At 42.6% G+C, this 15693-nt stretch overlaps 1 protein-coding gene across 1 annotated transcript in view; it reads left to right on the top strand.

Moving 5' to 3' along the window:
• Positions 1 to 15693, top strand: part of BMP3 (bone morphogenetic protein 3) — a 36314-nt gene that overhangs the window by 16530 nt on the left and 4091 nt on the right. Inside the window, exon 2 of the mRNA XM_034431199.2 lies at positions 8308 to 9218. Coding sequence (XP_034287090.2) covers positions 8308 to 9218 — 911 coding nt within the window. The remainder of the gene's footprint in view (positions 1 to 8307; positions 9219 to 15693) is intronic.

The following is a 15693-nucleotide window of genomic DNA, read 5'->3' on the forward strand; positions in this document are numbered from 1 at the left end:
TTGTCTCAACATCTTTCCCACCAAAAGTATTGGCTTGAAATTCACCTAGCAGCTGGGAAATTTGATTTCTATTGCAACGTTTATATTAGGTTAATTCTACTGATGTATATGATTTCAGTCCACTTTGGGGCAGAAGGGGTTTATTTTTTTAACCTTGAATGGAAGTTTCCTGCATACCAAGTTTAAAAAGTGTGAAATGGCTCTTGGAATGAATGGAGAGGCAATTCTCTAAAACGTGCAGAAAACATTAATATTGTTCTCCATGATGGTTTTCATTGGTATAAATTGCAGGTAGTCCTCAATTTATTGAACACAATTGAGCCCAATTTTTTTTTTACTAAGTGGAACAGTTGTTAAGTGAGTCTTGTTCCATTTTACGGCTTTTCTTGCCACAGTTATTAAGTCAATCACTGCATTTGTTCAATTAGTAACACCGTTGTTAAGTGAATCTGGCTTCCCCATTGAGTTTGCTTGTCAGAAGGTCTTAAAAGGGATCACATGACCCCGGGATACTGCAACCGTCATAACTATGAGTCAGTTGCCAAGCAAATGAAGTTTGATCATGTGACCACGGGGATGCTGCAATGGTTGTAAGTGTGAAAAACGGTCATAAGTCGTGTTTCCAGTGCCGTTGTAACTTCGAATGGTCACTAAACAAACTATAGTTAAGTTGAGGATTACCTGTAGTTTTAGAGAATGGAGGAGAGGAAAAGAGCAGAGGATGGGGAAGAGAGATAGAGAAAAGAAAAAAAATGAATATGTTAAAAGAAAAAAATGTGAACATTTCCTTTTTACAGTTTAGACTTAAAACACAGAACCCAAATTTAACCTGATCTTTCAGATGGATAATTTTTTTTTGCACATCTTTTATGGTGCCAGGTGCATTGATGTTCTTGCTAACACTGTCTTATGCCCTGGGACGTCAAACCACTTAGTAGGGCTGTTATTATTACTACTATCCTTCTCATCTTTCCTATTGCCTATTCCTTTAGTATCTTATGACTATAGTTTTGTTGTTTGTATCTTATGATTTATGTCAATTGCTTTTATTTAGTATCTTATAACTATCACGGAGTGTTGCATCTTACGATTTATGATTACGGTATTGTATTTTATGATCAAGGATTTATCCCTTGTTGCTTATATTTATACTGAAAGTTTATGCTACGGAGACAAATTCCTTGTGCGTCCAATCACACTTGGCCACTAAAGAATTTATTTATTTATTTATTTATTTATTTATTTATTTATTTATTTATTTATTTATTTATTCATTCATTCATTCATTCATTCATTCATTCATTCATTCATTCATTCATTCATTCAATTTGTATGCCACCCCTCTCCGAAGATTCAGGGTGGCTTCTCTTCTCTTCTACTCTACTCTACTCTACTCTACTCTACTCTACTCTACTCTACTCTACTCTGTTCTAATATTCTATTCTATTTCTATTCTATTTCTATTCTAATTCTAATTCTATTCTATTTTATTCTATTCTATTCTAGTTCTATTCTATTCTATTCTAAACTGGATAAAAGCAATTAATTTTTTTTTTTTTTGCCACACACTTGCAAACTAAGAAGCCATCACAATTTTTCTCTATAAGGAAGATTTCCCCCACTACCCTGTTTAAAATAGCATCTGGCATTTTTTCCCCTCAACATTAGCAACTTTAAGATGAGTGGACACACACACACACGCATTGCATTTTGGGGGTTCAGGCACGCATGTGCGCTTTGGCCACTCGGTCTGGAAAAGATTAGCCATCACTGGTATAGATATTCTCTTAAATGGGACATGAGAATGCTTACAGTTAAATGTCCTAAGACAAGAAACCTTTGCATTGAAAAACCAGTTGGATGCTGGAGAGAAAGGTTAATTATTTTGATTGCTTAAAACAATAACTCCATGAATATTAAAAGTTTTGTCTCTGAATCATATTAGCCAACAAGGGTGTCTTATTTAAGCTGGACTTCTTCTCTTGCTTCTCTTTCTTTTTCTTTTAAGGAGCAACGAAAAGAAAATAACACTTTTTGTATCTGTGAGTACTGTGGGTTTGTTTTCAGAAATTATATTTTGTACCTTTGTTATTATAAGGGAAAAGGGAATATTGTTGTGGAGTCCTGTCTAAAGGGGCTTTTTTTACATGAGGTATAATTACACCAAGCGAGTGAGCAGTTTGATTTTATTTGTAATGTTCACTCATTATAACATTTCTTAATTCTCTCTTGCTCTACAAACGGAGTCATTTTAAAAGATATTGCAATACCACCATCAATCTTCTAACAATTTGGTTTGACAAAATGGTTTAGGAAGAATGGCTTTTCTGTGGTAGTCAGAATGCTAAAAAAAAAAATAATTTCCTAGTTTAGGGTTCAACTTGAAAAATCTTTCTTTTTCATTATTGGTTTTACTAATGTTATGTTCCATGAGTGTACACATATGTGCCATGTGCCTGACATGTGAGAGATTATTCAGATATGTAGTGGGCAAAGAATGTTAGCAATTCTATGAAAGTCTGCCCATATCCATCCATTATTCCGGTCATCACCTTGGCACATCTCCATCTCAACTGAGGAAAAACAGCCATGTAAAAAAGAAATGTTTACTATTGTACCTGAAAAAAAGGCAGGGAAAGTGATGGATTTAAAGAAGTGATGTGCTTGTAGTAAGTTATACAATTTTAACGCTGCTGCTTATAAAGAATGAAATTAAAGTGAGCTTTGTTAACACCTTTGCTAACTGACAAATTTTATTAAAAAGCCTCACTGCAGCTCACAATAATAATAATAATAATAATAATAATAATAATAATAATAATAATAATAATAATAATAATAATAATAATAATAATAATAATAATAATTTTATTTCTATACCACCCTTCTTCCGAAGGACTCAGGGCGGTGTACAGCCTATTTAAAAACACAAGACAAACATCAATTTAAAATTTAAAATTATTAAATAAATTTGGCTCCATTTAAAACCCCAGAAATTTAAAATACCCCAATTTAAAATTATCATGTCGATAGCCCGGCCTGGCGGAACAACAGGGTCTTCAGTGCACAGCGAAATACCCGGAGATCGGGGATCTTACGTATTTCCGGGGGCAGTTCATTCCACAGGGCTGGGGCTCCCACAGAGAAGGCCCTCCCTCTGGGTGTCGCCAGCCGACATAACTTGGCCGATGGCACCCTGAGGAGACCCTCTCTGTGGGAGCGGACTGGCCGGTGGGAGGCTATTGGTGGCAGAAGTCGGTCTCGAAGGTACCCGGGTCCTATGCCATGCAGCGCTTTAAAGGTGGTAACCAGCACCTTGAATCGCACCCGGAAGACCACTGGGAGCCAGTGCAGCTCGCGCAGGAGGGGTGTCACATGGGCACAACGAGTTGCGCCCATAACCACCCGCGCGGCCGCATTCTGGACCAGTTGGAGCCTCCGAGTGCTCTTCAAGGGGAGCCCCATGTAGAGAGCATTACAATAGTCCAGCCGGGAGGTGACAAGGGCATGAGTGACCGTGCGCAAGGCGTACAATAGCTGATGCCTTCTAATAAAATTTGTTAATCAAAAGAAGCGCTATCAGACTCCTGATTTTTGGCTACCATAGATTTAACTCCTGCAGTATAAATAAAGGGGAAAGTTTCTGTGTTTATGAGAGCAATTGTCAGTACATCTAATCCACCAGGTTGACAGAATTTCCAAAACATTGCTAGCTTAAAACCCAGGAAAACAGTGACATCTATTGTTAAAGATCAGTACATTTTAAACACTCTTGCAGCTTCAAAACAGCTGCAGCCTTCATCTCATTTGTATGTCATGGTCTGTTTTTGTTTGCAATTTGTGGTAAACAGAATTGGCAATGTAAATATCCCTGGGCTTAAATTCAAGATAGCGTTGGATGGTTTCCAGGAAATCAAGAGGTCAAGACTTGTAAGTAGAAAAGAGAGTGTTTGTATGATGCTCGCTGCACTGAAATATTAGAGGAAGTGTTAGTGCCACTTTATACTGTTTTGGTAAATATATCCAGTTTTGGTCACTATGATACAAAAAAAAAATATTGAGACTCTAGAAAAGGTGCAGGGAAGAACAACAAAGACGATTAGGGGCTGGAGGCTAAAACATGATGAATGGTTGTGGGAACTCTTCTGTCTAACAAAGAGAAGGATTAGGAGCAGTGGTGGGATTCAGCCAATTCGCACAACTTTGGGAGAACCGGTTATTAACTTTCTGAACAGTTTGGTGAACTGATTGTTGGAAGAAATCATTAGGGCAGAGAACCGGTTGTTAAATTATTTGAATCCCACCACTGACTAGGAGTGACATAACAGCCTTCCAATATTTGAGGGGCTGTCACAGAGAAGGGGGGGAGGCGGTTTCAATCTATTTTACAAAGCACCAGGACAAAATGGATGGAAGCTTATTTGAAGGAAGATCAAATTTAGAATTAAAGAGAAATTTCTTGTCAGTGAGAACAATTAATCTGTGGAATGGCTTATCTCCAGAAGTTGTGGGTGCTCCATCACTGGAGTTGTTGTTGTTTTTTAAAGAAGAGATTGGATAGTCATTTATTTGGAATGGTATAGGACAGTGATGGGGAACCTTTTCAGCACCGAGTGCCAAAAAAGTCACGCGGAAATGCCGCACACACGCTCATCAAGGCCACGCTCTGGGAAAAAACAAACTTCTGGGTTCTTCATGTGCCCCTGATGATCAGCTGGCTGGTGCGCATGCACAGGCCGGTTTTCAGCACTGCCGCGCACGCAAAGGGATCACGCTCTGGAAAAGCTGAACTTCCGGGTTCTGGCGCACATGTGCACCCGACAATCAGCTGGCCGGCGCGAATGCGCACACTGGTTTTTGGCACTGCCGCATGCACGAATGACAGTTGATCATCGCATGCACATGCGCGCCAGAAACTCAGAATTCAAACAGGCAAGGCCGCACATGCCGGGCGACATGGCTGTGTGTGCCACTTTGGGCATGCGTGCCATAGGTTCGCCATCACGGGTATAGGATCTCCTGCTTGAGCACAGATTTGGTGCGCACCAAACACATGCTTCACGTGGAAAAAGGAGCCTTTTGAAGGTAAGTAGAACAGCGAGCTTTCGCTAGAAAGCATTCCTGCTTTCTAGCAAATATAAATCACGTGGCACAGCTGATCATTGGAAATACCAGTTCGGACCAACCGGTAGCTTTTTTTTTACTACCGATTCGCCCGAACTGGAGCTAACAGTAGCATTTCACCCCTGAATCTAGTATTCTGAATGTGCAAGCTGAGCTAGCAGAGAATAGAGTTGAGGTAGAGAATTAAAGATTTGTGTCCATCCTTGTCATTTCATTGTCTGTCTGTAGGTGTCCTCACTTTCCCTATTTCTAAAGCCAGGAGCTGCTTATTTTCACAAGGAGAGTCACAGATGAAAACTTGTTGGTAATATTAAGTGTTTTCATAAATAAAAAGTTTCTCATTCACAATCCCAAGCTTGCTATCCGTTTCTTACATTTGCATTTCCTACTAAATTTAATCCCTGTATTCCATTTTTATATTCCAATTAGTTCCCAGACAAAAAAACTCATCTAAATTTAGACAATTGGATGAATAAAACAAAGGGTGGAAATAGGAGCAGAGTTTTGGGGAAAGAGCTGAAACTTTCATTGGTGGGCCCAAAGGATAGCTTAATAATGATAGTAATTATGGTTATCATCATTTAATGGTATTAAATGGTACTAGTATTGAATGTTGCTGAAAAAATGTGACAAGACCATAAGTGTACTAGTCTTATCCAGGTCCCTATTCAAATTCTAAATAAGAACAGCCAATGAGATTTTCATTACATGCCAAAGCTTGAAGCTGAACTGTAAGGAATCTAGATTATCTAGGACTTAACAATTGTAGCAACATTTCTTAAAAAGAGAAGATTTGGAATTTGTAAGAGTTAGGGGGATGGCATTAAGCAAGTCATCAGCCTAGAATCATTAAGTTCCCATAAATGGTCCAAGTGAGCTTAAATGGACTCCAGAGGGATGTTAGAGGATAGGAAGGCCTGGAGGAATGTTGTCCATGGGGTCGCGATGGGTCGGAAACAACTTCACAACTGACAACAACAAATATTGTATTGTGAGCCGCCCTGAGTCTTCAGAGAGGGGCAGTATATAAACTGAATTAATTAAATTAAATTAAATTAAATTAAATTAAATGGTCCAAATCCAACCCCTCTTGAAGTCCATTGACCTTTGTCTGGTGCCAATTTAATATTGAACTTTAGTTCACTATATTATTGTGTATAGGCTTGAGCGATAAATCTTCTGAACTGAAACTTATACCTTACGCTAATCTTTCCCGCCTGACAGTGGCTGAGTTGAGTAACGGGTTATTGAGGAGGGGGTGAGCCGACATTCTCTTCAAGGCTGGGGGCATCACCCCATTCCTCAAGGTGGCATCACTTCCTCCCTCAACTAACACGTTACATTCCCTTTTTGATCAAATGAACAAGCCAGGAGGAACACAGTTTGAATTTATAGCCAGCAGAGCTCATTCCGCAGCGAACCTCATCCATTTCCTTCTCCATGAAATATTAGTTGATGGGTGTGTGCCAAAAGGAGTAAGTCTTCGCTTGATACCAGGTCCTGAATTATATATAAGACTTTATGTATCATTAAAAAAATACTTTGAACCTGGGAACAGCTAGTATAGTGCTTCTAAGAACAGAACTAGGCATTTTACGGCCTGCGGATCACATCCGGCCAGGGGCCTTCCTAGTCTGGCCCTTGGTAGTGTTGGCAGCGGGGAGCAGGACATTGGTGGCAGCAGAGGTGGGGCACAGTTGCAGGTACGGGACAACAGCAGCCCCCAACAACAGTCCTTAAGTTTCTCATGTGGCTCCTTGGGGAAATTAATTGCCCACTCCTGCTCGAGAATAAGACTGTTTCATTTGGGGTCAGTTACTCCCTTAACACCAGCTAGAACTTCTATGTCAGTAGTGGCTAAACTTTTTGCCATCGCATGTTAAAAGTGGGGGTCTCGCGGGGGGGTCTCACGCATGCATGCCCACACCCATAATTCAATGCCCTGCGCCCCCCCTCCCCTGCTTTTGGCACGCGATGGCAAAAAGGTTACCGGTGGGCCTGGTAGGCCCGTTTTTCGCCCTCCCCAGGCTCCAGAGGCTTTTTTTGAGCCTGGGGAGGGTGAAAACGGCCTTCCCCCGCCCCAGAGGCACTCCGGAGGCCGGAAACGGGTCATTTCCAGACTTCCAATGGGCCCGGAAGTCCTGAAAATCAGCTGGCAAGCGCACGCATGCACACTGGAGCTGAGCTAGGACAACGCTTGCGTGCCTACGGATATGGCTCCATGTGCCACCTGCAGCACGCATGCCATAGGTTCTATGTCAAATCCTGAGCCATATCACGCTCTTATGATAATCTCAAGGAGAATATTTGTAGCTCAGGGTTGACATGAGGGGTCCTTGGTGCTCTCTGAGCTTGCTTGTTTTCTGGCAGACGTTTCATTGCCCAAACTAGTAACATCATCAGCTCCTTGATGATATGCATCAGTGCAGCACTGGTGATGTTACTTAGTTTGGGTAATGAAAACATCTGCAAGAAAACAAGCAAGCTCAGAGAGCATCAAGGACCCTTCGTGAAATTGCTAAATAGACGCAACTTTACAAATATTATTTGTTTTTTTAAAAAATGAACCTCCCCCCCCGGTAAGCCCCCAATTCTAAGAAAGAAGCAATCATGTCTATATCTTGTTCTCTTCTTCTCACAGCAGTCACCTAGAGTTCCTACATCGTAGCGCAAATCATTTTTGAAAATTCTTTTTGTTTCAAAAACTAGTTTGGTTTACCACTTTCTCAGTTTGTGCATAGCAAGTGATTTATGAGAGGAGCAGGCTCAAAATTCTGTGAGCCCGGGGGTGCTATCCAGCAGGTTCTGACAGGTTCTGGAGAACCGGTAGCAGAAATTTTGAGTAATTCGGAGAACCGGCAAATACCACCTCTGGCTGGCCCCAAAGTGCGGTGGGAATAGAGATTTTGCAATATCCTTCCCCCAGGAGTGGGGAGGGAATGGAGATTTTGCAATATCCTTCCCCCAGGAGTGGGGAGGGAATGGGGATTTTGCAGTATCCTTCCCCTGCCACGCCCACCAAGCCACGCCCACCAAGCCACGCCCACAGAACCAGTAGTAAAAAAATTTGAATTCCATCCCCGCGTCAGCCGATTTAATAAACGCACGAGAGAAATAGGAAAGGCAGGGAAGGGCTTTTGGGGACTCCCCTGATGTCAATTTTTTTTGTGTGTGTTTTTCTAGGGATCCTTGGCAACAAAGAGGTGTATGTTTTTAATCTCACCTCCCTCACAAAGTCTGAAAATATCTTGTCGGCGCTGCTGCATTACTACGTCGGAGATCTCCAAAACGGCAGCACCAACTGCCCTCAACCCAACAGCTGTTCTCCTCTGGGCCTCAGAAAATCAGACCTGCAGATCAAGCTTTTGCTGTTGAGTTCCTTATCACCAGCAAACCAATCACGAACCCTGGGACGTTACTTGGTCAACATCTCTACTGCTTTGCAGGTTGACCATTTGTGGCAATGCAAAAACATTACTCAGGACTTGAGGCGAGCAAAGGAGCACAACCATCTTATGATCGGGGTCCAGATGGCCTCCCTTGGCCAGCCTCCGTGGAAGAGCCTGCATCTCAGCTATGAGCCGTACATCCTGGTCTACGCCAACGACTCCGCCATTTCAGAACCGGAGAGTGTGGTTTCTAGCTTGCAAGGTCATTGGAATCCACCGCCTGGGACTTTCCCCAAATTGGATAGCCGGTCAATCAACGACCTCAGTGGACAGCGGCCCAAACGTTCCACCAGCTTTTTACTGCCTTTGCAGAACAACGAGCTCCCGGGAGCCGAATATCAGTACAGCGAGGACGAAAGATGGGAGGAGAGGAAGCACTACAAAACCCTGCAGCCGCGGCTGGCGGAAAGGTCAAAGGGCAAGAAGAAGCCCAGAAAACACAGCCACCAGAAGAGCCAGACGCTTCAGTTTGATGAGCAGACCCTGAAAAAGGCGAGGCGGAAGCAGTGGAATGAACCGAGGTCTTGCTCAAGGCGCTATCTCAAAGTAGATTTCGCGGATATAGGCTGGAGCGAATGGATCATTTCTCCTAAAGCTTTTGATGCTTACTATTGCTCAGGTGAATGCCAGTTCCCTATTCCAAAGGTACTGTATCTCTATTTTTTCTTTATCTTTCTTCTTCTTCTTCTTTTTTAGGGGAAAAAAAAAGAATTATGCTTTTTTTTTCTTTGCCACCGGGTGCAATACAAAGAAAATCCTCTCTTCTAGCACTCCAAATGTGGCTTTGTTAAAAAAACATCAATAAAAAAATCCAGCTTGCTTGTTATTAAACTACAGTGCAGCATGCAAGAAATGGGCCATTTATTAGATAGATAGGATAAACAGAGATCTGTTTTTAAGGTCCGCTGCTGTCATAACGAAGTACAAAGCCAAAACTGGTGGATGCAGGCTTATAAAAACAAAATCACGGGGGGGTGAAATGCATCAAATTTTACAGTAAATCCCGAGACACTGTCAATTTCTTGCTACATAATAATGATGCCTGAACTCTTAAAATGCCTATTTAGTTAATCACTCCTAATCCCATCCCCTGGGTGCCAGTTTCTAAAAATATAATAATGTCTAACTCTTTGGGAAAGTTGCAGCTTCTTCCTAAAATACGCTGTTCTGAAAAATAAATGCTCTTATTGATTTAGGATGCCACCGGCCATGAGAATCCAGAGGGCTAAATTGCAACACCAACTTTCAGCGGTTTAGATTATGCACAACAGTTCAGTCAAATCCTTTGAATAGACGCCATGCAGATTCTCTTATATCTCAAGGGCTTGCTGTCCTTCCATTTCCTCCAATGTCAACCAGGCTCTGCTGATGTTGTGGCCCGCCAGCCGCCAGCAGATTTGGACAGTGAGGAGGTTGCGGAGCAACATGGGCCAGTCCTGGAGTCTGGGGAAGGCTCTGATGAGGGCTCTGCGTCGGAGGCAATGAGGGGGCCAGGGCCGTATGCCAGTTATCAGCTGCCTTCGGAGTCAGACATCAGTGAGGCAGAGGAACAGCTGGAGCCTGTTCCCAGTGTGCGCATGCGCAGAGTTGCCAGATGAAGGGAACAGCTAAAGAACAAGGGTCGATTTAGGAGTAAGGCCACAGGTGGACGATGAAGGAATAAAAGAGGAGCGAAAGGGGAGTGGAGTTTGCAGGAGACAATTAGTTCGCCTAATTGGTTTGTGACTCTCAGAGAATCCTTGCCAAGTTTTGAAGATATCGGCCTGGCAGCTCTCCAAGCCAGATAAGGTCTGTGACTGTAAATTCTCCCTGAAGGTGAATGAGAGGAATTCACTGTTTGTTTAATAAAAGGGGTTTTGTAGGGACCAGGATTCTGCTTCGTGCTTTTTGGGGAAGCCTAGGTCAGAACAGCTGATGAAAAGTCCAGAGAATTTTCTTGAAACTCATTAATAATTCTCCCAATTAGAAAGCAAACAAAGGAAATATTTCATAAGTCATAAAATCAATCCCATCGGATAACGTGCAAGGTTAGCATGGGACAAGAATTTAAAGAAAACACAGATGGTAGTTTTCAACTTACAACCATTTGTTTAATGACCGCACTGGGAAAAAGTGACTCGTGGCCATTTTTCACACTTATGACCTTTGCAATCAAAATTTGGATGCTTGGCAACTGGTTCATATATGTTTACGTTGGTTGCAGCATTCCGGGAGTCATGCGATCCCTTTTTGCGACCTTCTGACAAGCAAAGTCAATGGGGAAGCCAGATTCACTTAACAACCATGTTATTAAATTAACAACTGCAGGGATTCACTAAACAAACGTGGCAAGAAAGGTCATAAAATGGAGCATTTAACAACTGTTTTGCTTAGCAGTGGAAATTTTGGTCTCAATTGTGGTCGTAAGTCGAGGACTACCTGTATTAAGATGATCTCAGATGCACCCAGCAACCAACACCAGGTTGATATTGAGATGGTATTAATGGATATACCCTGTTTCCCCCAAAATAAGACATCCCCTGATAATAAGCCCAATCGGGCTTTTGAGCGCATGGCAATAAGGCCAAGCGCTTATTTCAGGGTTCAAAAAAATATAAGACAGGGTCTTATTTTCAGGGAAACACGGTAGTCAGAAGCAGTGACAGTAACAGAGTTGGAAGGGACCTTGGAGATCATCTAGTCCAACCCCCTGCTCACATGGGAGACCTGTACTAGGGATTCAAATCGCCGAACTGTCAACCTTTCTGATCGACAAGCTCAGTGTCTTAGCCACTTGAGCCGCCATTGAATACTCCTAAAATAGCAATAGCACTTAGACCTATATACCGCTTCATAGTGATTTATAGGCCCTCTCTAAGCAGTTTTACAGAGTCAGCCTCTTGCCCCCCAACAATCTGGCTCCTCATTTTACCCACCTCGGAAGGATGGAAGGCTGAGTCAACCTTGAGCCTGATGAGATTCGAACTGCCAAATTGCAAGGCAGCCAGCAGTCAGCAGAAGTAGCATGCAGTACTGCATTTTAACCACTGCGCCACCACGGCTCTTTTTGGGCACTGCACGTCTGGGTCATTATTTTCATATAAGGCCAAAAATTAAGCAGAGTTTACAAGTGCTTTTCAAAAATATTTTAAAATCAAATTAAAATGTATTCAAATCACACTAGCATTCATTTAACACTGATGAGATTCTCAGATGTATTCAAACTACGTACATACATTCCTATAGGAACTGATCTGTCTGAAAGGGCATTTAAGACATCAGCATAATATGAGCATCGTGCCAACCATTTAAAATATATAATCAAGCAACTACTTTGCGTAGACAGTTGTAGACCAGGAATGCACAACTAATTTTGGAGCACGTGTAACCTTTGGGGAGTGTTCCTAAGTAAAGGCAATCAAAAGATGATGTCATCTGAAGAAGAATACACTAGATGCCATTCAAATTGCATTAAAGTAATGAACTGCCCTGATGGCCCACCCTAATTCGTCATTTTTCTCCTTTGTCACATTCAAAAAAATCACGGTTTGGTGGGAACATTTGGAGCAGAGGTGGTATTCAGCAGGTTCTGACCAGTTCTGGAGAACCGTTAGCGGAAATTTTGAGTAGTTTGGAGAACAAGTAAATACCACCTCTGACTGGCCCCGCCCCCATCTATTCTCTGCCTCCCGAGTCCCAGCTGATTGGGAGGAAATGGGGATTTTGCTGTAATCTTTCCCTGGAGTGGGGTGGGAATGGAGATTTTACCGTATCTTTCTCCTGCCACGCCCACCAGGCCACATCCACCAAGCCACCAAGTCCACAGAACTGGTAGTAAAAATTTTTGAATCCCACCATCGATTTGGAGGTTGTTTAGGCAGTTTCGTTGTATTGGTATTTGCCATGGTGGTTAACGTTTGGATTATGTCAGTGCTTTATATGTTCCTTTCCTTCTCCAGCTCCACATATTCAACCAGGCACTTCCATGCAAGGGTACACCGAGAATGTATAGCAGGGGTGTCAAACTCAAGGTCCGAGGGCCGTATCTGGCCCGCGGGGTGCTTAGATCTAGCCCGCGGGGCTGCCTTGGAAACAGCAAAGGACAGGCCCGCGATGCCTCTGCCAGCCAAAACAGAGCTTTGTTTTTGTTGGCAGAGGATTGCAGGAGGCCGTCCCAGCTGAAAACGGAGCTCGGGAGCCCGTTTCCGCTGGCAGAGCGCTCGGGTCGCCACAGGCGCCCCCGACACGAGTGGTGTTGAGCTGGCCACGCCCACCCCAGCCCCCCAAGATCAAACGCAACCTTGATGCGGCCCTCAATGAAATCAAGTTTGACATCCCTGATGTACAGTCACCAAAATATATATTCAATTTCACTGCAGGCTTGCTAACATTTCAGTGTAGCGAGTGAATGTTAATGAATATTAAGCTCCATGCATAAAACATCCATGCAATGCTTCAGATACCGTTTGAAAGAGAGCCTCTGCAATGCAGGCAGGTATCTTAATGAGTTGTTGACAGGCTGTGTTTGCACTCCTGCACGTTCTGAAGAACGGCTTCCGAATCGCAGCGGATGCGAGAGGCAGTGTTTGGAAGCCGAGTGGCACAAAGAGCAGCACGAAGTTGAGTGGCACTGTAGAGTTTTCAGCCTGAACGGGCTCCTGTGGCACCCTTCTGGCCAAAACAGGGCACGGGGGTCTGGACCGCCTCCTGCAGCATCCTGCCAGCCAGTTTTTACTAGCAGAGGCACTGCAGGCCGGTCCTTTGCTATTTCCAGGCCCGCTCCACGGGCCGGATCTGAGCACCCCCACGGGCCTTGAGTTTAAAACCCTTGGTAATAATTCACAAATGAAGTTTTTGCAAGAAGGGAGTTTCAGATCGTGAAAAAATCTTCTAAGTTAAATGCCTTGTGTTTCCAGCTGCAGGAAGAAAGCCCTGAAATTAAAATAAGCAATGACCTTTGTTCTGAAAAAAAAGTAAGCTTATAGAACAATCCTTCTTGAGCATCTAGGAATCAAAGTAGACTTGAGTGTTTATGTCTACCGCTAGTCCTTGAAAAGGTGTTGACTTCCGACTCCCTTTGTTAATAGTATTTTAAAGAAAAAAAAGGGGGTTTGCAGGGTTGGACTTCAAAAAATTTAGCAGGGGGTTCTCTGCCCAGTTGCTGGGTGGGCGTGGCCATGGTGGGCGTGGCCTAGTCACCCTCCTGCACCATGGTGAGGGGGGGTCGTTTTTGCCCTCCCTGGGCGCCGGAGACTTTCCTCAAGCCTCCAGGAGGGCAAAAACAACCTCCCCAGACTCCGGGCCCATTTTTGGCCTTCCCGAGCTTCCAGTGGGCCCATTTTTCACTCTCCACAAGCTTCCACATGCACCCTGCACTTACCTGCATCCAAAACAGGCTGTGTGGGGACTCCTGGGAAGGGCGGGGTGGTCGGGGCCAGCCAGGAGTGGGATTTGGGGGTTCTCCAAACAGCACAGAATCTTAGCTAGAGGTTCTCCCGAACCCTCAGCAGCCCACTCCTGGGGTTGTTTTATTTTATTTTTTTTGTTTTGTTTTTGTTTACCACTGGGTGCAATACAAAAAAAATCTTCTCTTTTAACACTCCAACTGTGGCGTCTGTCCCATCTCTTCCCCCCATGACCGGCCAGCAGAGAACAACTGGATAGCTCAGCAGACTAACGCATTGTAACTTAACTCCAGCTGTCTGCAATTAGTAAGTTCGAATCTCACCAGGCTCAAGGTTGACTCAGACCCCGAGTCTCCGGAGAAGGGCGGCATATAAATCAACTTTTTTTTAAAAAAATGCTGATCCGGCCCTCCAAGAAATCCAGTTAGACACTCCTGTACCAGACGGTAGTAGGAGACCGCTGAGTTTAAATGGTGGGGAAGACAAGATTTCCATTTTGAATATCCACCTTTACTTTAGGATCAGTGTTTGCTCAGGGCTAGATGGACAGTTGCCTTGGAAAGCATTTTCCCCAGCTTCCATGGCCTTGTGACAACAGGATGTCGGTCTGAATATTTACTGACATTTCTTTTATTTTTCCTCCACCATTTTATGACCTTTCAGAAAGCCTTCGAGGCAGCTAACAATTATTTTTAACAACTCAGTCATTGAGAATATTGCATAATGACTAAATTAAATCAGACAAACCAAAACATAACCAGTACTGTCATGAAAGTTCACTCATGCAGCTGATTGCCACATTTCCCAAAGCCATTTTTCTGCTGATGTTTCTCCTTTTTTTTGCACTTTTCCCCCAAATTACATTTATGGTGGTTTTTCCCGGGACACTACAGCATTTATAAATATGAGTCAGTTGTCAAGCGTCTGAATTTTGATCACATGATCACGAGGATGCTGTAACAATTGTAAGTTTGAACTTGGTCTTAAGTTCATTTTTTCAGGGTGGTTGTAACTTCGAACAGTCACTAAACTGTTGTAAATCAAGGTCTATCTCTAATCCTGATTCTTTGAGCCTGACAAGATTTCAAATGTTTGAAAATTCTTCAGGAATTTCAAATTCTTCCTTAATTCAGTAATTTGCTACATTTCATTTTATTAGATTCCGTTCTGTTATTTGTTTTATTATAACAACCTATCCTTTCAGCAACATGTTTGTATTAAATAAACTATTTTGTTAATAAGCACATTAGTTCAAGCTTGCAAATAATAGTAATCCATTTTTTTTCATCCCATCTGTTCCGACTGTATTAGTCATCTGCATTTATACTGACAATTTATACAAAATCTTGCTCAGTGAGATGTGATTCACGGAAAGCAGAGGCAACCAAAAAAATTGCTGTTTTAAAAATCTATACCAAGTTTGTTTTTTAGGAGGCCGAATGGCATGTCACGTTATTGTGACTTTTTGAATAACAGCAAAAACAGCTCCGGGCAGAGAATTTCCTAATCATTTTTCCGCCATAGTAGGCTTCTTTCAATATAATAAAAGACAATTTGCTTTCAAAATGTCTTTTTAAAAGAAGAAGATTTTCTGAGAAATTCTTGAAGAATTAACATGATGCTGTTGGGAGAAAGACAGGTTAATTAAGTAGTTAGAACAATTAATCAGTGAAATTGACTTTATTTATTTATTTATTTATTTATTTATTTATTTATTTATTTATTTATTTATTTAT

Source organism: Pantherophis guttatus, chromosome 8 (assembly GCF_059756535.1).
Source record: "Pantherophis guttatus breed Tessera chromosome 8, ASM5975653v1, whole genome shotgun sequence".
Lineage (NCBI taxonomy): Eukaryota > Metazoa > Chordata > Lepidosauria > Squamata > Colubridae > Pantherophis > Pantherophis guttatus.